The sequence below is a fragment of the Schistocerca cancellata genome, chromosome 4 (genome assembly GCF_023864275.1).
Source record: "Schistocerca cancellata isolate TAMUIC-IGC-003103 chromosome 4, iqSchCanc2.1, whole genome shotgun sequence".
NCBI classification, from domain to species: domain Eukaryota; kingdom Metazoa; phylum Arthropoda; class Insecta; order Orthoptera; family Acrididae; genus Schistocerca; species Schistocerca cancellata.
Window position 1 is genome coordinate 555173924 of NC_064629.1, and position 22536 is coordinate 555196459.

The window sequence follows — 22536 nt, forward strand, 5'->3', positions numbered from 1 at the left end:
AGAACAATTTTGGCTGGGTACGTGGCCCATTGTCATCCATAAAAATTGCTTTGTTGAACGGCTGCAATCTCCTGTAGTCGAACATAACCATTTCCAGTCAATGATCGGTTCAGTTGACCAGAGGACCCAGTCCATCCCATGTGAACACAGCTCACACCATTATGGAGCCACTACCATCTTGCACACTGATTTGTTGACAAAACCCTACTGTCAGCCCTCACCAACTGATATCGGAACTTATCTGAACAGACCACGGTTTTCCAGTCGTCTAGGGTCCAACCGATACGGCCACGAGCGCAGGCAATGTCGTGCTATTAGCAAAGGCACTCGCGTACGTCGTCTGCTGCCATAGCCCAATAACACCAAATTTCGACGCGCTGTCCTAATAGATCCGTATGTCGTACGTTCCACATGGATTTCTGCGGATATTTCGCGCAATGCTACTTGTCTTTCAGCACTGAAGACTCTACGCAGACACCGCTGCTCTCGGTCGTTAAGTGAAGGCCGTCGGCCACTGCACTGTCCGCGGTGATATGTAATAATGTTTGAACTGTGGTGTTCTCGGCACACTCTTGACACTGTGGATCTCGGAATATTGAATTCACTAACGATTTCCGAAATAGAATGACCCATGCGTCTAGCTCCGATTACCATTCCGCATTCAAAGTCCATCAGTTCCCGTCGTGCGCCCGTAATTACCTAGGAATCTTCTCACATGAATCGCCTGAGTGCAAATGACAGCTCTGCCAGTGCACTGCCCTTTTACACCTTGAATACACGATACTACAAGCATGTGAATATCACTATCCTTTGACGTTTGTCACCTCACTGTATAAATGAGAGTAGTATTCTTCATAGAAACAAATAGTCATTAATGCTGAAACACTAAAATTGTCTGTGAACATTAGTAACGTTTAGCAACATCGTGCTACCTCAATGTATCGTCGCGCCAGCGTTCGATACTAATGGTGATAGGTCTGTAGATGCCCTGCATCCGGGGCGAAGCTCTGAGTGCGGTCACTTGAAAATATGCGCTGGCCACTCAGATCGGCGGGCAGTGTCGTCGTATCAATTTAGCATCCTCTGAGCGAAATGGCATGGTGGAGAGCTTGCAGGATATAAAATTTGAGGTGTCTGTTGAGCCGTGATCAGCATGCTAAGCTCTGAGTGCAGCCACTTGAAAAGATGAGCAGGCCAGTCACATCGGCGGGCAGTGGGGTCGTATCAATGTAGCATCCTCTGAGCAAGATGGCCTTGTGGAGCACTTGCAGCGTATTAAATTAGAGGATTCTGTTGAGCCGTGAGCGGCACGCTAAGCTCTGAGTGCGGCCACTTGAAAATATGCGCAGGCCAGTCAGATCGGCGGGCAGTGGGTTGTATTAATTTAGTGTCCTCTGAGCGAAATGGCCTAGTGGAGCGCTTGCAGGATATTAAATTTGAGGTGTCTGTTGAGCCATGAGCGGCACACTACACTCTGAGTGCGGTCACTTCAAAAGATGAGCAGGCCATTCAGAACAGCGTGCAGTGGCGTCGCATTAATTTAGCTACCTTTGGGCGAAGTGGTCTGGTTGAATCCTAGCAGGATATTAAATTTGAGGTGGCTGTTGAGTCGTGAGCGGCACGCTAAATTCTGAGTGCGGCCACTTGCAAAGATGCGCATGCGAGTCAGATCAGCGGGCAGTGGCGTCGTATTAATTTAGCGTCCTCTGAGTGAAATGGCCTGGTGGAGCGCTTGCAGCATATTAAATTAGAGCATTCTGTTGAGCCATGAGCGGCACGCTAAATTCTGAGTGCGGCCACTTGGAAAGATACGCAGGCCAGTCAGATTGGTGGGCAGTGGCGTCGTATTAATTTAGCGTCCTCTTAGCGAAATGGCCTGGTGGAGCGCTTGCAGGATATTAAATGTGCGGTGTCTGTTGAGCCGTGAGCGGCACACTAAGCTCTGAGTGTGGCCACTTGAAAAGATGAGCAGGCCAGTCAGATCAGCAGGCAGTGGCATCGTATTAATTTAGCGTCCTTTGAGCGAAGTGGTCTGGTGGAATGCTTGCTGGATGTTAAATTTGAGGTGTCTGTTGAGCCGTGAGTGGCACGCTAAGCTCTGAGTGTGGCCACTTGAAAAGATGTGGAGGCCAGCAGTTCGGCGGGCAGTGGCGTCATATTAATTTAGCGTCCTCTGAGCGAAATGGCCTGGTGGAGCGCTTGCAGAATGTTAAATGTCAGGTGTCTGTTGAGCCGTGAGCGGCACGCTAAGCTCTGAGTGCAGCCACTCGAAAAGATGAGCAGGCCAGTCAGATCGGCGGGCAGTGGCGTCGTATTAATTTAGCGTCCTCTGAGTGAAATGGCCTGGTGGAGCATATTAAATTGGAGGATTCTGTTGAGCCATGAGCGGCGTGCTAAATTCTGAGTGCAGCCACTTGGAAAGATACACAGGCTAGTCAGATTGGAGGGCAGTGGCGTCGTATTAATTTAGCATCCTCTGAGCGAAATGGTCTGGTGGAGCGCTTGCAGGATATTTAATTTGAGGTGTCTGTTGAGCCGTGAGTGGCACGCTAAGCTCTGAGTGCGGCCACTTGAAAAGATGCGCAGGCCAGTCAGATCAGCAGGCAGTGGCGTCGTATTAATTTAGCGTCCTCTGAGAGGGATGGCCTGGTGGAGCGTTTGCAGGATATTTAATTTGAGGTGTCTGTTGAGCCGTGAGCGGCATGCTAAGCTCTAAGTGCGGCCCCTTGAAAAGATGAGCAGCCCAGTCAGATTGGCGGGCAGTAGGGTCGTATCAATTTATCGTCCTCTGGGCGAGATGGCCTCATGGAGCGCTTGCAGGATATTTCTAGGAAGCAGAACTGATGATTGCTGTAGAGAGAATATAAAATGTAGACTGGCAATGGCAACAAAAGCATTTCTCAAGAAGAATTCATAACCATCTAATAAAGATTAAGTGTTAAAGAAGTCTTTTCTGACAGCATTTGTAGCTTCGCATGGGAGTGAAACATGGACAATAAGCAATTTAGACAAGAAGTGATTACTGGCTTTTGAAATGTGGTGCTACAGAAGAATGCTAATTATGCTGAAGATTAGATGGGTAGATCGGGTAAATAGGTGGTACTGAACAGAACTAGAAAGACAAGAAATTTGTTGCACAACTTGGCTAAAGGGAGGGATCAGTTGATAGGACACATTCTGGGACATCAGGAGATCACCCATTTAGTATGGAGGAAAGTGGGGGGGGGGGGGGGTTAAAAATCATAGAGGGAGACCAAGATATAAATACAGTAAGCAGATTTAGAAAGGTGTAGGCTACGGTAGTTATTTGGGGATGAAGAGGCTTGATGCCTAATCCCATTGTGAACCGTGTGCACCACGACCGTATTATTGTCAATATATTTTTTATAAATGGCAGCATCAGTTGTAAATATTGAAATCCTTTATTTTACAGATCGATTTCGATGACTGTGTGACCATCTTCAGTGCAAATTATTCGAACCTTGTAGACCAATATCATAATAGCACAATATTTTCTATGAGCTGAAGCATGTACTGTAATGATTACTTCCAACACATATCTTTTACTGCATACAATAATTTTTAAATTGACCGAAGAACCTATCTTGTCATCTTAGCAGTTCGCGATCCAATGTACAGTGAACTTATCTACAACAGTACGTTGGATCAGCAACTGCTATGGTTACAAAATAGTCTCTTCTGTAAATTTAAAAATTATTGTATGCAGTAAAAATGAAGATATTTGTAGAAAGTAATAATCGCAGCACATGTTGCACCTCACAGAATATGTTGTGCCATTACAATATGGCTCTACAAGTTTCGACTAATCTGCACTGAAGATGGTTACACAGTGACCGAAATCGATCAGTAAAATAAAGGATTCCAGTATTTCCGACCGATGCTTTATCCAATATATATTTACAGGGTTGAGTAGAATGAAGAGATGCATTGAACCAGTCTTCGGACTAAAGGCCACAACAACAAAAGTAGAGGAACAGTTTGGAGACGATGATTGTTTGTACCAGCACGACAGTGCACCCTGTCCTAAAGCATCATCTGCAAGGAAATGGTCTGTGGACAACAACATTTCCGTATTGGACTGTTCTGCCGATATTCCGACCTGAACCCAGTGGCAAACCTTTGGGTTGAGTTAAAACGTCGACTTCGCTACAGACCCCAAGTCCAACATCACAACCCTGTTTGGTTTCGGCTCTTTAGTTTTCTCCATCTACATTCAGACACCCAGTTTAAAATGTTCCCAGCTGAGTTAAAGCCGTCATAAAGATGAATGGTGGACACACCCTAATTAGTGTCTAGGTACTGCTGCTCAGATGCTGTAGAATAACTGTTGTTGTTGTTGTTGTGGTGGTGGTCTTCAGTCCTGAGACTGGTTTGATGCAGCTCTCCATGCTACTCTATCCTGTGCAAGCTTCTTCATCTCCCAATGCCTACTGCAACCTACATCCTTCAGAATCTGCTTAGTGTATTCATCTCTTGGTCTCCCTCTTCGATTTTTACCCTCCACGCTGCCCTCCAGTACTAAATTGGTGATCCTTCGATGTCTCAGAACATGTCCTACCAACCGATCCCTGCTTCTAGTCAAGTTGTGCCACAAGCTTCTCTTCTCCCCAATTCTATTCAATACCTCCTCATTAGTTATGTGATCTACCCATCTAATCTTCAGCATTCTTCTGTAGCACCACATTTCGAAAGCTTCAATTTTCTTCTTGTCCAAACTATTTATCGTCCATGTTTCACTTCCATACATGGCTATACTCCATACAAATACTTTCAGAAACGACTTCCTGACATTTAAATCTATACTCGATGTTAATAAATTTCTCTTCTTCAGAAACGCTTTCCTTGCCATTGCCAGTCTACATTTTACATCCTCTCTACTTCGGACATCATCAGTTATTTTGCTCCCCAAATAGCAAAACTCCTTTACTACTTTAAGTGTCTCATTTCCTAATCTAATTCCCTCAGCATCACCCGACTTAATTCGACTACATTCCATTATCCTTGTTTTGCTTTTGTTGATGTTCATCTTATATCCTCCTTTCAAGCCACTGTCCATTCCATTCAACTGCTCTTCCAAGTCCTTTGCTGTCTCTAACAGAATTACAATGTCATCAGCGAACCTCAAAGTTTTTATTTCTTCTCCATGGATTTTAATACCTACTCCGAACTTTTCTTTTGTTTCCTTTACTGCTTGCTCAATATACAGATTGAATAACATTGGGGATAGGCTACAACCCTGTCTCACTCCCTTCCCAACCACTGCTTCCCTTTCATACCCCTCGACTCTTATAACTGCCATCTGGTTTCTGTACAAATTGTAAATAGCCTTTCGCTCCCTGTATTTTACCCCTGCCACCTTCAGAATTTGAAAGAGAGTGTTCCAGTCAACATTGTCAAAAGCTTTCTCTAAGTCTACAAATGCTAGAAACGTAGGTTTGTCCTTCCTTTATCTAGCTTCTAAGATGAGTCGTAGGGTCAGTATTGCCTCACGTGTTCCAACATTTCTACGGAATCCAAACTGATCTTCCCCGAGGTCGGCTTCTACTAGTTTTTCCATTCGTCTGTAAAGAATTCGCGTTAGTATTTTGCAGGTAGAATAACTAGAATTGCTTAATCTACCAACATTCGTTTAAAAAATTTTCGTTTTTAAACGGGGAAAGTACATGCTAAACTTTGGATTGGAGGACAATAATAGTTTTTTTTTTTTTTTTTTTTACAGGTGATCCAGGTGGATCCGGGCAGTGGCAAGTTGCTGCAGCGGGTGGACATCCCGGCACTTAACGTGACGTCAGTGGCGTGGGGCGGTGCCGGCCTCGACGAGTTGTTCGTCACGTCAGCGTTCGACGGCATGACCCGGGAAGAGCTGGAGCGCCTACCTATGGCCGGATGCAGCTTCCGCGTCACCGGGCTCGGCGCCAAGGGACTCCCCGCACACCGCGTCCTCCTCTGAGCACATTTATCGTGGCACTCAATTGGCGACAGTAAATAAAGTTCTCGTTACATACTACCACCCTAGATGAAGACATGGAAATGTGCTACGTCGCCAAAATATTTTTATATTATTATTATTTCCATGCCCGATTAAATAAGTTGTTTAAAAACTGTGACCGAATTGACTTAACTGCAAAAAATCTTCTAGTGTACAAGGTTCATTCAACAGGTGCCACAGCAGCAGGTCCACGGATCTGGTAACTGGCTGCATTCGTACACATCTGCTTCACTCGAGAGGAGGTCCCAGTTTGCAGCGCGGCACTGTTTAGGCTAGCTGCCAAAGGGTGGCTGTTCTCTTGGGAGGATGTCGGGGTACTCTGCGATGTCCATTTTCTTCACTTTTTGCAGATACGCTACACACGAGGGCAGCGTACTAGGCAGCAGATATACACAGCTCGACCTAAAGGATTGCTGTAGTTCACGTTCCTTCATAGCCAAATATGGGACTAGCGAATGGTCTAACCAGGGTATGGTAAATAGTGTTCTGTTGCCATTCGGGCGCGTTCACAGGACTTTCTATATACAGGGTGATAAAAAAGTCAGTATAAATTTGAAAACTTAATAAACCACGGAATAATGTAGATAGAGAGGTAAAAATTGATACACATGCTTGGAATGACATGGGGTTTCATTAGAACAAAAAAAGTATTGCTAGACGCGTGAAAGATCTCTTGCGCGCGCGGTTTCGTGATGATCGTGTGCTCAGCCGCCACTTTCGTCATGCTTGGCCTCCCAGGTCCCCAGACCTCAGTCCGTGCGATTATTGGCTTTGGGGTTACCTGAAGTCGCAAGTGTATCGTGATCGACCGACATCTCTAGGGATGCTGGAAGACAACATCCGACGCCAATGCCTCACCATAACTCCGGACGTGCTTTACAGTGCTGTTCACAACATTATTCCTCGACTACAGCTATTGTTGAGGAATGATGGTGGACATATTGAACATTTCCTGTAAAGAACATCATCTTTGCTTTTTCTTACTTTGTTATGCTAATTATTGCTATTCTGATCAGATGAAGCGCCATCTGTCGGACATTTTTTAACTTTTGTATTTTTTTGTTCTAATAAAACCCCGTCATTCCAAGCATGTGTGTCAATTTGTACCTCTCTATCTACATTATTCCGTGATTTATTCAGTTTTCAAATTTATGCTGACTTTTTGATCATCCGGTACAGTACGTAACATAACTGCTTTGCGTAAGTATTTTTCTTGTCAATTCGTTCGTTTCCTTCCAGACAACAAGGCGTTGATCTGCGTGATGCAAACAGCTCTACTAAGATGTAAGTCACTTTGTTCTGCAATAGCTTTTTATTCATTTTTAGTAGCACTTGTACGTACGTTACACTTTTAGTTTCGGCCACTATATTTCAGTTTTCGATACAAAACTGTCAGTCGGCTCTTCCTGATCTATAAATCTTCCAAACAGTTCTTCAGTTCTCTAAATATAACTGAAATTCAGACAGACAGCATACAGTAGGCCGTTTGTGTTTTCTACATACTCTGGAAGTTTCCTCACTTCACGAAATTGTTCACTAGTAATATCACATTTACTGACAGACGTTGTTGGATCCTCGTACTATTCGTAGAAGACCAATTATCCAACCGTCCAAGTACACTCTTAATGTCTCACTTACCTTCAACCTGCCTGCTCTATTCAGAAGCACACTATTTACAATGGAAGCTGCAGTATGTGCGCACCAACAGGGTGTGGCCAAAAATATGGAAACGCCACATTTTACCATGCCTATTACAGTGTAGGAAAACAGTTATCATTAAAAACAGCTTCAATTCGTTTCGGAATGAATAATCACAGCTCCTGTATGATTTTCAAGGGAATCTTATTCCAGTCTTCCTGCAAAATAATGTCCAGTTCGCATAACGATGACGGAGGTGGATAGCAATCACAAACCCTTCTCTCCGAAGTAGACCACAAAGGCTAAATAATATTGAGATCTGGTGACTGTGGTGATCAGGGGAAGATGTGACAATTCATCCTCGTGCTCAGAGAACTAGTCCTGGACGACGAGAACTGTGTAAACAGCGGCCCTGTTGTCTTGGAACACAGCATCACCATTGGGGAACAAACATTGTAGTATTTCCACCTTGCAGAGTACGCACGGGTACCACAGAGTACCAGGTTAAAGATTGCCCAAATCTTCATCAAACCCATACCATATTTCACTCGTGAGTCGTAGCTCAACCGGAAGTGGTAAACAATGTGAAACAAGACTCATCCGACCGAATGTCTTTGTTTCATTGCTCCACATTCCAGGTTTTATGACTTCAGCACCACGTTTTCTTGTTATGGGCATTTGCATCACTGATATGTAATTTTTGGCCCTGAAATTCCCACCTTATAGAGCTCTCTTCGTGGTGTTTTGGTGTGGTGCTGACGGTGTTCGAGAGCGATATTGAGTTCTGCAGTAATTATTGCAGCTGTCGTGCTTTTATTTTTCGTCACAATCCACTTCAATGACCGTCCGTCACGATCACTAAACACACGCTTTCGTCCGCATTGTGAAGTAGAGGATGATCCTTTTCCTATATAATAAATCTCCGATACTGTGCGTCTTGAAACACCAAACAGTACGGATGTCTTAGTTACGCAAACACCCACCAGAAGAGCAGCAACAGTTTACCCAAGTTTTAATTCACTTAGTTCCGACATAATCCACTCACGACTGTAAAGAACACTCTTGTTACGGCGATTGGCTTTGCAGTGTATTGAGGACATTGGAGAGGTGCCGTTTGTGGTCAAATACAGCAGCGTAACCTGCAGGCTTGGCTAGCATCTAAATTAATGTTCAAGTATGATGTCTCTCAGTGTTTCCATATTTTTGTCCAACACCTGTATTTCTGCTCGCATTGGAAAGACCTTTTCGGATCCTTACACGTGCGATTGCGTCTAGCTTCAGTGTTTTTCTCTTAGGTACATTCAGTAGTCCTGCTTACGGATCGCAAACAGAATCATTCAAGTTTAAATTTAACGAAAACAGAACAGACGTTGATTCAGTGAAGCGATCTTTTCCGTGCCACTTTTTAATACAGATTTCCTGCAGCTGAGCAAATTACAGGATTAAATGGCAGATCACACCCACGTATTTCGTTTTTCTTATGTGTAGATGCATGCATTCCCAACGATAATTTTTTTTTTGTTTTAGTTCCTTTGTCTATTTATCAGTGTCGCCAAATGTTAATGCACAGTTTACAGAGGGCACATTAAAAACACGAAAGAACTAAAGATTAACGAAACCAGAAAGACACTTTTGAGAAAGTGTGAGTATAAATAACACATCTCACGGAAAAGTTCTGAGCTACTGTGAAGAATTCCTGTACAGATTAAGTGGAGTGTGCCACAAGGAAACTTTTCAATTTGATTGCTTCACGAAGTGTAAATCGTTTTCCACTCTGGTGTTCACCGAATGAATGTTGGAGTTTCTTCTGAATGAGTCAGTATTGTCAACAACAGATCCAGCGAGGGAATATATGTACAGGAATCACCGAATGAATTACGAGATAGCTGAGTACAGTCAACACGAAGTAAGTGACCTGACATCAAGATCAATCTGACCGACCTTGTAGTCTTAGAATTTACTTGGTACGTGCGTAGATCTACTCAAAAATGTAATGCTGTAAGAAATGATAGTGTGAAATTAAGAAAAGTAAACAAGTAAATTATTGATGGTGTACAGCAATCAGCCACAAATTGGTTTTAGGTTACATTATTCACAAAGTACTGATACCGGTTTCGAATTTTTCACCCTTTCATCAAAACAAATTATACATTGGTATCCCGTGAGTTGCCATTGGATAAATGTTAATTCACAATTATTACGAACGGGTAACCAAAAGGATTGCGCTGTAGGTATGTGTTGGAATGAAAGTTAGTTGAAACGTTAATCTCGCACATATTTTTTTGCAGTTTTCTTGGAATGAAGTACATTCTCGATGATCTTTGCATTTTCACAATCACGTATGTTGATTTGGATTGTAAAAAACTTTTGTTAGGTCACAAAACGAGTTTTCAATGTGCACCACATGTTTGATTTACAACATTCAAAAACAAATACAGAGTTTACAAAGTACATGAGTGTCAAAGATGCTGCAATGTAATGATACAAAGACATATCATTCTGTTGGGAGAGGAGGCGTAAATTACTGTTGCATTACATTCAAAAAGTATTTTACATTAAACCTAGGGCATTAAATGCAGACAAAAATGACAAATACATGGGATTTTGTGAATTATAGCGTTACAAACTTATTTGCTATAATGATAGACATAAAAATGTGAGAAAGATGTGTGTGAAATCCTTATGTGCCATTTCAACATTGACAATGATAATAAATTAAAATGTATTACTATTTAGTCCAATAAATAATATTAACTATTGTAGGTACATAAAATATTTTAAGATTAGTTACTAGATTTGCAGACAGGTGTACAAACATTATTTATATTGGAATATGGAAAGTACTTTTTGGAAGTTTTTCAGGAAAGGAGTCATGGCCAATTCATTTTTCTCATTGAGGATATTATCAGGGGAAGTGCTTTTGTGAGTGTGTGTGTGTGAGTGTGTATTTCTGTTTTCTCTAACGGATTCATAGTGGCTTCTTTTCCAGCTAAAAATAATATTTTCATGTTATCTTCAATGGCTAACACCGAATGGTTTTCTTCTGCTATGTGGGCTCCAAATGGAGATTTGTACAAGTTTCCACACCTTAAGGCATTCAGGTGTTCTTTGAAACTAATCTCAAAACTTCAGCCTGTCTGACCAATGTAGAATTTCGGGCACGAATCGTATTGAAGCTTGTATATTCCTGATTTACTATAGGGGACCTTAGAAAGTTCTACACCATGGATCACTTTTTACTGTAATTTACTATTAGTAGAGAACCTGATTTTAATAATATTATTTTTCAATAAGTTTACAATTTCTTATGAAATTGGGCCTATGTATGGGATAATGATATATTCAGGTGTAGCTTCTGCAGAAGGCTGATTTGTTTTGGATTGAATGCTGTGTGAACTACTGTTCTGTGCAGCTGTGGCTTTCGCTTTTTCATTGATTCAGAGTTTTTCTATTATTATAGGATTATAGCCATTATTATGCGCTGCTGTTTTAATTAAACTGATTTCATTTTGTTGGTCTGTGAGACTCATAGGTACCTATTGCATTAGTGTACCATGGCTCTGAAATGTGACATTTTCTGTTGGTTGGGATGACATGAGCAATTATCAGTGCTGAGATCTGTGATGGTCAGTTTCCTGTAGATGCTAAGCTGATATTTATGGTTAATGTTACAGACATTAAGAACAAGAAAATTTTTTGTCTTCTTTGTTTCATGCTGAATTGTGAATTTAATAATTTTTTGCATTTTGCCAGGCTTTGTTGCCAGTGCATCAATTTCAGTGTTTGTACCATCAAAAAGCAAGATTGTATCATCAACATATTATTTGTAGTGTATAATTTTGTTTATGATCTGTTGATTAGTTGAGACCTATTTTGTTCTGTGTGGTTGACGTAAATATCATCTAATATCCCAGGCAAGTCATTTGCCATTGCCAGACTATCATGTTGTTGTTAAAACATTTTGTTGATGCTAAAACAATTGTGCTTTAGGATGAGTGTGAGTAATTTTATGAGCTTGCAGATATCTGCAATACTAAGTTTCTTCCACCAAAGCAGATTTTTTTCTTATAATCTTGACAGTCTTTTTAACAGGGATGTTTGTGTATAGATTCACTACATCCAGGGATGCAAATTTAGCTCTAGGTGAATGTGGAAGTCTTGAATGGATACTGTGGGTTCATGTGTGTTGTATATGGTGCTATTTTCAAATGTATAATGTTTGGCAATTAAGTCTTTCAGTTTATGGCTTATAAAATATTCAGGGCTGTTTCTCGAGTTACGTATCAGGTGAATAGGACAGCTTTCTTTATGTATCTTTGGCTGTGTTCATAGTTTTAGTGCTGAGGGATTTGTTGTCATACTGCTGCACACTTCATATGCATTCAGTAATAAGTTGAAGTTTATTTAGAAGCTTACAGACTTAAGTTTGGAATTTCATTGTGGCATCAGACATTATTTCAGTAATGTTGTTGCAATGGAAAAATTTTAATGTTTTCTCTGTATATTTCTTTACATATTATATGATAACAGAACTTCCTTTATCAGCCATTACAATCAGTACTTTGTTTTCAGATAATTTCATGTTGATATTTTTCAAATATTTTAGTTCAGTGCTTCTGTGGGTATTATTTGCCTTTAGCTGTGTCATTTTCAGTTTATTTGACTTAAAAACCAGTATGCTTTCCAAGTATATCTGGTTTAGCTGTCACATGCAGATTTTGTGCAGGCTATGAGAATTGTTACACTGTGACTGCTGTGTCTTGTTGTAGGATTGCTTGAGACCATTATTTACTAGAGTAACTTGACTGTCACTGAATTGGATGTCAGAGGTGTTAACTACCCTGTCAAAGAATTTATGTTGGCCTGATTGTTTATTTTTGTCCGAATCAGATTTAAACAGTTTTATTGCTTCTAGTTTCATCTTCTGTTTACAGGAGAATAGTATTTTCTTTATTTATTTTATCATTATATGCTGGATAATGAGTCAGAACTGTCAAGGCGAGTGGATGTTGCCTATCTGCAAATGCAAAATGTACATGAGATGGTTTAGATTGCTCTGAAATGTGACATTTTGTTGTGGTTGGAATGACATGAGGAGTTATCAATGCTGACACCAGTGGTGGTCGGTTTTCTGTAGATTCTAAATTGATTTTTATGATTAGTCATACAGTTTTTAAGTGCAAGAAAATTTGTGCTCTTTTTGGATTAAAACTCAACTGTGAATTCAATTCTTTTATGCAGTTTACTGTGGTTTGTTGCGAGTGCATCAGTGTCACTGTTTGTACCTTCAAAAAGCAGGATTTCATCATCAACAAACATTTTGTATTATATCATTTATTTATGATTTGTCGAGTAGTTTAGACATACTTTTTTGTATGTGATTGATGTACAAGTTAGCTAATACCCCAGCAAAGACACGTCCCATTGCCAAGCCAGCATGTTGTTGGTAAAACTGGTTGTTGAAGCAAATGGTAATAAATTTTAATGTATTACCATCAATTTTTAAATAACATGTGAGGGTTCCACACATTTCTTGCAAACTTTTGTTTCTCAGTTGTTATATATAACAAGTCTGTAATGATATAATTCACAAAATCCTATGTATTTGTGTTTTTGTCTGCATTTAGTGCCCTAGATTTAATGTAAAATGCTTTTTCAATCTAACACAACAGTAATTTACGCTTCCTTTCCCAAAAATGCAATATCTTAATATCATTGCATTGCAGCATGTTTGACACTTATGAACTTTTTGAAGTCTATTTGTTTTCATATTATGTAAATGAAAACACATGACACATGGTGCACACTGAAAATTCGTTTTCTAACCTGATGAAAGTGTTTTACAATCCAAATCAACATATGTGACCATGAAAACACAACGATCCTCGAGAGTGTATTTAATTACAGGAAAACAGCAAAGAGGAATGCGCCAGATTAACTTTTAACCTAAGTTGCATTCCAACACTAATATTCTGCTCATCCACGTTGGTTACAATTTTGTAATTGTGAATTACTGTTTATCCTAGGGCAACTCGTGTGAAACCAATGTGTAATTTGTCTTGATGAAAGCGTGAAAAATCCTTCTGATGATGAGCTGTGAAAAATTCGCAACTAGTAACGGTACGTACTGAATAAAGTAAGGTAAAACAAATTAGTGATTAGTTGTTGTACACCATACGAAAATGTATATGATGTAACTGTGACAGTCTCCAACCATATGTGTTTTTGACAAAATTGCATTAAGCTTAGCTTGCCAAATAATGCGAAACATAAATGCTTTCATAAAACACAAAACTGACCTGATGAAAACGTCTCTTATGATAAAACTCATCAAAGCATGTCTGTCTGTAAATATAGTTTCTGAATATGTGAAACTCAGTCAAGTGCTAGATTAAAGCTCTCAGGTTGGAGAAACAAAAAATGTGACATTATTTGGCTGAAAACTGAGATAAACCCGGCTGCTGTGGACAAGCGGTTCTAGGTGCTTCAGTCTGGAACCGCGTGACCGCTGCAGTCGCAGGTTCGAATCCTGCCTAGGGCATGGATGTGTGTGACGTCCTTAGGTTAGTTAGGTTTAAGTAGTTCTAAGTTCTACGGGACTGATGACCTCAGATTTTAAGTCCCATAGTGCTCAGAGCCATTTGAACCATTTTCGAACTCAGATAAAAATGCAATACAAGAAAAAGGAAATCTAAACCATCTCATGTACATTTTGCATTTGCAGATAGGCAACATCCACTCGCCTTGACAGTTCTGACTCATTATCCAGCATATAATGATAAAATAAATAAAGAAAAATAATAATCTCGTGTAAACAGAAGAAGAAACTAGAAGCCATAAAACTGTTTAAATCTGAATGGGACAAAAATAAACAATCAGGCCAACATAAATTCTTTGACAGGGTAGTTAACACCACTGACATCCAATTCAGTAACACTCAAGTTACTCTAGTAAATAATAGTCTCAAGCAATCCCACAACAAGACACAGCAGTACCAGTGTAACAATTCTCATAGCCTGTACAAAACCTGCATGTGACATCTAAAGCAGACGTACTTGAAAAACACACTGGCTTTTAAGTCAAATAAACTGAAAATGACACAGCTAAAGGCAAATAATACCCACAGAAGCACTGAACTAAAATATTTGAAAAATATCAACATGAAATTATCTGAAAACAAAGTACTGATTGTAATGGCTGATAAAGGAAGTTCTGTTATCATATAATATGTAAAGAAATATACAGAGAAAACATTAAAATTTTTCCATTGCAACAACATTACTGAAATAATGTCTGATGCCACAATGAAATTCCAAACTTAAGTCTGTAAGCTTCTAAATAAACTTCAACTTATTACTGAATGCATATGAAGTGTGCAGCAGTATGACAACAAATCCCTCAGCACTAAAACTATGAACACAGCCAAAGGTACATAAAGAAAGCTGTCCTATTCACCTGATACGTAACTCGAGAAACAGCCCTGAATATTTTATAAGCCATAAACTGGAAGACTTAATTGCCAAACATTATACATTTGAAAATAGCACCATATACAACACACATGAACCCACAGTATCCATTCAAGACTTCCACATTCACCTAGAGCTAAATTTGCATCCCTGGATGTAGTGAATCTATACACAAACATCCCTGTTAAAAAGACTGTCAAGATTATAAGAAAAAAATCTGCTTTGGTGGAAGAAACTTAGTATTGCAGATATCTGCAAGCTCATAAAATTACTCACACTCATCCTAAAGCACAATTGTTTTAGCATCAACAAAATGTTTTAACAACAACATGATAGTTTGGCAATGACAAATAACTTGCCTGGGATATTAGATGATATTTACGTCAACCACACAGAACAAAATAGGTCTCAACTAATCAACAGATCATAAACAAAATTATACACTACAAAAAATATGTTGATGATACAATCTTGCTTTTTGATGGTACCAACACTGAAATTGATGCACTGGCAACAAAGCCTGGCAAAATGCAAAAAATTATTAAATTCACAATTCAGCATGAAACAAAGAAGACAAAAAATTTTCTTGTTCTTAATGTCTGTAACATTAACCATAAATATCAGCTTAGCATCTACAGGAAACTGACCATCACAGATCTCAGCACTGATAATTGCTCATGTCATCCCAACCAACAGAAAATGTCACATTTCAGAGCCATGGTACACTAATGCAATAGGTACCTATGAGTCTCACAAACCAACAAAATGAAATCAGTTTAATTAAAACAGCAGCGCATAATAATGGCTATAATCCTATAATAATAGAAAAACTCTGAATCAATGAAAAAGCGAAAGCCACAGCTGCACAGAACAGTAGTTCACACAGCATTCAATCCAAAACAAATCAGCCTTCTGCAGAAGCTACACCTGAATATATCATTATCCCATACATAGGCCCAATTTCATAAGAAATTGTAAACTTATTGAAAAATAATATTATTAAAATCAGGTTCTCTACCTTAGTAAATTACAGTAAAAAGTGATCCATGGTGTAGAACTTTCTAAGGTCCCCTATAGTAAATCAGGAATATACAAGCTTCAATACGATTCGTGCCCAAAATTCTACATTGGTCAGACAGGCTGAAGTTTTGAGATTAGTTTCAAAGAACACCTGAATGCCTTAAGGTGTGGAAACTTGTACAAATCTCCATTTGGAGCCCACATAGCAGAAGAAAGCCACTCGGTGTTAGCCATTGAAGATAACATGAAAATATTATTTTTAGCTGGAAAAGAAGCCACTATGAATCCGTTAGAGAAAACAGAAATACACACTCACACACACACTCACAAAAGCACTTCCCTTGATAATATCTTCAATGAGAAGAATGAATTGGCCATGACTCCTTTCCTGAAAAACTTCCAAAAAGTGCTTTCCATACTCCAATATAAATAATGTTTGTACACCTGTCTGCAAATCTAGTAACTAATCTTATAATATTTTATGTACCTACAATAGTTAATATTATTTATTGGACTAAATAGTAATACATATTAATGTATTATCATTGTCAATGTTGAAATGGCACATAAGGATTTCACACACATCTTTCTCACATTTGTATGTCTATCGTTATAGCAAGTGAGTTTGTAACGCTATAATTCACAAAATCCCATGTATTTGTAATTTTTGTCTGGATTTAATGCCCTAGGTTTAATGTAAAATACTTTTTGAATGTAATGCAACAGTAATTTACGCCTCCTCTCCCAACAGTATGATATGTCTTTGTATCATTACATTGCAGCATCTTTGACATTCATGTACTTTGCTGAAAATCAAAACATGTGGTGCACATTGAAAATTAGTGTTTTTTTGACGAAAAGAAAGTTTTTTACAATCCAGAGCAATGTATGTGATTTTGAAAATGCAATGATCATTGAGAATTTACTTCTTTGCAAGAAAAGTTGGTTGGTTTGGGGGATGAAAGGGACCAGACTGCTACGGTCATCGGTCCCTCCAGAAAAAAAAAAGAGGTGCAAAAGAATTACGCCAGATGGGCATTTCACCAAAGTTGCATTCCAACACAAATTTATTGTGCAACCATTTTGGTTACACGTTTGTAATTGTGAAATATTATTTATCTTATGGCAGGTCACAAGAAACCAATGTATAATTTGTTTTGATGAAAGAGTGAAACGCTGTCTGATGATGAACTGTGGAAAATTGGAAACTAATAACAGTACTTTTTTAATAAAGTAACCTAAAACCAGTTTGTAGCTTGTTGTTGTACACCGTAAATAATTTATTTCATATAACACCTATGGTATCTAACCCCATCTTTATTTGGCAAAACTGCATAAATTAAACGAGGTTCAGCGTTCCACTATCAGAGACAATGGAGATGCATCATAAAACTGAGACAGCAGTATTCATTTCCTGTACAAGATCTTTAAGTGATGCTTCCAAGAGTGAGTTTTATTTACTCTCAGTCTTAAAAGTTTGAAGTGGTTTATTTGACTGACTCTTTGAACGCCTTGGTATGATAAAATTTCACATTTACAAGAATTCAGTGTCAGAAACAGTATCTAATGCGTTTTGTTGAAGTTAGGTGTTTTATTAAATTCGCGTACTGATGTCACCAACTACCCTGTCAGTTTCACACCACCACTTGTGTCACCTGCGTTGAGGAAGAATTATGAATCACTTGTCACGGTCAGTGGCAGTGCATTGATATTTACTGTAATGAGAAGAAGAAGAACAAGAAAGCGACTCACTACGAAGAAATTATCTGAATGGGAGGGAACTAGGTAGGTGTCATATATATGTACAGAGGAAGATATGATTACAATTTCAGAAAAATGGATGATTTATTCAAGGTATAGGCCGTTACAAGTTCATCAAGCCAGTAATGTACTGCCGCACCTGTGGCACTTATGCAAGATGTTATTTGACTTAGCATTGGTCGCTGGAGTTGTTGGATGTCCTCATGAGGTATATTGCTCTAAATTCTGTCCAGTTGGCGCGTTTCATCGTCAAAATACCCAGATGGTTGGAGGGCCGTGGCCATAAGCCCCAAACGTTCTCAATTGGGTAGAGATCTGGTGACCTTGCTGGCCAATGTAGAGTTTGGCAAGCATGCAGACAAGCAGTAGAAACTTCCAACATGTGCTGGAGGGCATTACCTTACTGAAATGTAAGCCCAGGATGACTTGGCATGAAGGGCAACGAAATTGGACGTAGAATATCGTTGATATACTGCTGTGCTGTAATGGTGCCGCGGATGACAACTAAAGCGGTCCTGGTATGAAAGCAAATGGCACCTCAGACCATCACTCCTGGTTGGCGGGGCATATGGAAGGTGACGGTAAGGTTGGTACCTCACTGGTACCTGGGGTACCTCCAGACACATCTTCGCTTGTCATCGGGGCCCAATTCGAAGCGTGACTCATCACTGAAGACAATTCTACTCCAATCGGAGAGATTCCAGGCCGAAGGACAGGAGGACATCAAGCAACTCTAAAAATCAATGCCAAGTCGAATAACAACTTGCATAAGGGGTGGAAGTCGACTAAGCCTTACTGACTTGCTCAGTTTGTGAATGTCTTTCTCTCGAATAAACCATCCAATTTTTTCTGTAATTGTAATCATTTGTTTGTCTGTATATTTACGTCTCACACCTACAGATTTTGGTCCCATTGGATAAATCTTTGGTGGTGCATTTTACAACAAAACCTTCATCAAGCAGCAAAATACCAAGACAAAGACATTACGTCAGCTCCTAAATCTTGAATGATCTGCACATGCCATTGGTTACAGTCTCTTAGATAGTTCATGACCAGTTTCTAAGATTTTGGATTTTTTTGTGCGAGGATGCGGCTCATATTAGTTACAAATTTGCTCTGTCTCTTAGATAAACTTACTTGTTGTTAGCTATACCATTCACACAAAAAGAGTGTATGATTTAACTTATCTACTCATGTTGAGGTACATGGACACGATCTGGAATCTCTGACACCTGTTCGCTATGGAGCGTTGTAGAACAGGTATTGGGCTGTCATGTGACCCTCCTCTGCTGCCCGATGTCATGTCAGTGAAGTGGTGCGCGTGTGTGCACGCCAGTCGGTTGTAAGGAATCAGCGCAGTAAGAAGTGGAGACGTGGCAGGAAGGAGCTGTTTTTTGCGTGTGGACGGTCCCATGACCTCATCGTGAAATCGTGAATGAAGTTGCGCGATTTTCTGGTGTATCAACGAGCTGTCTAACGTGTCTACAAGGAGCTATGAAACTACAGTGCAATAACTGTAGTCGTAAAGAGATCTTAATCGACAGGGACTGAAGATGAGTGTCACGCCATTTAAATGACCATCTCTTACAAACTCGACAGGAATTGCTGCAATCATTGAATGTGGGTCCTCTCAACCAGTTTCTGAGGGAAGGGAACTGCATGAAATGTATAGTACTAATTTGGTACCTATAGTATAATAAAATAATGAAATAGATGATAATAATATGCGTGGCTTCTTAAAATGTATTGAATTAATGAGATTAATTTTTCGGCGTGAATGACAAGCACAATAAGCTGAGCTGTGCCTGGAAATAAGTCCGTATTAGTTCATATTATTTTGCAGGGCGGAGTAGTTTCTTTCTCCGCTGTAGATTTGTGCTTACCATTCTTTATAATACTATGTTTGGTCGCCGCGTTCACCTTTGAAGTCTTGACCGTGTTCCTATTAAGCTTATCGGATCTTCGTAATTTTCCAAAGTACACAGGTGGGCTTCAGTGGTTGTAATTATTGCACTATTTGAAATAACAACTAACACGACCTTTCTGTTAATAAAACAATACTGTATTTTTCTGAACGGTGCACATATAAAATCCACACTCTTCACTTATTCATAGCGACCCCAAAATGGCGGTCTACAATTACTCGCTAAAATATTGACGTGCTTCTCACTCTTTCACTAGCCGAGCGCGAATCCCTCCTTGCTCCTACCGGTACCAGAAAAAATCCTCTGTTTATTAACAACTGAAAGTCAAAAAATACATGACGGTAGGCATAGGCTCTATGATGGGCTACCGCTTCATCTTGTCTCTTTGCCTTTAAGGAAGACGAAAACATAAAGAAAATGCAAAAGGTTTATCACAAATGCCCCCCTACTGTATACTGTCGGAAATAAGTCTCTTTATTTAGGGAGACAGTATACAGTAGTCTTATTAACCTTGGGGCTCATAGTTCAGTCACTTGGTGCACGTCAATGGAGTTTTAATACCCTTATGTTACTACAAATATATCTAAAAAGCTCATTTTCTTGGCCATTACAAGTTCATACATATAAATACATTCACATATACTTATATCACGTAATTACATTCACATATATTCATATTACCTATCGCACGTCCATGGCGTGCTAACGTCGTAGTCTCTTATTTCTCCTTACATTTATTAAGTAGTATTATCAGGAGGAAAATGTTACATTTCTTACATTGTCCTTCCACCATATTTTAATAATTGTTTTTCTCCTTGGTGTTTGGTTTATTAGCCATTCTGATAAGCTGCCCTTTCGACACACGTTATCTCATTGTCCGCTGCACTTACGGCCAGCAGCAGCTCATTGTTTAACGCGCCCTACTCAGTGACGCAAAAGCCACGTGAGCAGCAGCACTGCCCGCGCCCACACTGTAATGTCGCTCCAGGCTCGTGAAGTCGGTGTTGTATTTGCCCTCCAGTCCGGATACTGGATACGACGGATTCAGCTCCAACGCTCAACCGAAGAACACCAATACCTCATCTCGCGCCTGGGCGAGGATTTCGGCCAGTGACATTGAAGGTAAGAGCCGCACTGCAGGATACGGCATTATCTTCCGTCGTGCATTATAGTTAGCGGTTCTCACACCTCAACTCGTGGTCATACTGATTTCCTCTGATATTTCCGTCGCACACGCATCACACTCTCTGTATTCACTTTGCTAGACTGCAGCGTTTACTCATATTACGGCCGAGCCGTTATTTTCAATATTATTACGCCTTAATATTTTTGTATCACTTCACACGTGCGAGTATTTTACTCGTCCGTCGCGTTGCACTTCACATACATACATAAGTTGTTCTTCTTCAAGTATAAAATCTCACATAAAATTGATAATGGTACATACATAGACATAGACATTGACAATAATAGAGTTGACACATAAATTTACAATTCACATCCACATTTCATATACGGACTCCATGACATGCACCCTCTTACACACTAATACGTAAATCAGGAAGTATCTTTCATTTATCCTGAACATACGCATTTTCTATTCTTGTCTTGCAGGACCGACCTCCTACGCGTTTTTACGTCCACAAATACACATAGAAAAGAAGAAAAGAGTACATACATACATTTTATATAGACATCGACATTAACAATAATATAGTTGGCAAATAAACGTCCAATTCACATTCACATTTCGTACATGGACTCTATGTTAAGCAGCATCTGACTCAGCAATAAGTAAATCAGAAGGAATCCTGCAATTGTTCTGAATGTTTGCTCTTTCTTGATATTGTCTTGCAGGACCGACCTCCTGCGCGTTTTTACATCCACAACTACAATACAAAATACTACAAACATATTTTCATAGACATCGACATTGACAATAGTAAAGTTGACACATAAATGTACAAGTCACATTCACATTTCCTAAATGGGTTCTATGTTAGGCATCATCCATCTTACACACTAATAAGTAAATTAGAAGGAATCTGTCATTTGTTCTGAATTTTTGCTTTTCTCTTGACTTGCAGGCCTAACCTCCTGCGCATTTCTAGCATCAAAAATACACATAGAAAATACGTTCCAGCACTACTCACTACATGGAAAACAGGATTTGCTAAGGTCTGCTTCAGAGATCAAGCTACTTCTAGGATTGCTATTTGTAGTGCGTCGTTAGTGTACTTATTCTATCTTTGGCATTTGATAAATCTTCATACTATGTATAATATTTACAAATGCTCGTTTGTGAGCGAGTGTGGTGAATGTTTTATCCCTTGACAAACTGACTTCATCACTGCTTGTTAATCGTCGTAATATTCCACATTCGTAAATATATATTTCAAGCCATATTTCTGCCTTATTGATTCGACGACATGTACATGTTTACCTTTGTGACGTGTGACCGATAATTTTACCGTATTTTTTTCATATGTTGCTCCACTCATAATTCATTACCGATAGATAAGAACGCGCAAGTGCTAAAATGATGCTTTCGCTTCTGCGTGCAAGAACTCAGTGTAGAAAATATTGTTTCACTGCATTTTGTGTTCATTCCTCATACGAATCGTGTATCATATTTTCATTTATATTAACCTTATAGTTTCTCGAGCTGTAACAGTTAGTCGCTAAGGAAATATTTTTCATACTGTGTGGTTTT

The 22536-nt window shown here is 39.5% G+C and overlaps 1 protein-coding gene across 1 annotated transcript in view; it reads left to right on the plus strand.

Moving 5' to 3' along the window:
• Positions 1 to 6128, plus strand: part of LOC126185064 (regucalcin-like) — a 124318-nt gene extending 118190 nt beyond the window's left edge. Inside the window, exon 6 of the mRNA XM_049927820.1 lies at positions 5741 to 6128. Coding sequence (XP_049783777.1) covers positions 5741 to 5971 — 231 coding nt within the window. The 3' untranslated portion in view covers positions 5972 to 6128. The remainder of the gene's footprint in view (positions 1 to 5740) is intronic.
• The last annotated feature ends 16408 nt before the right edge of the window (positions 6129 to 22536 follow it).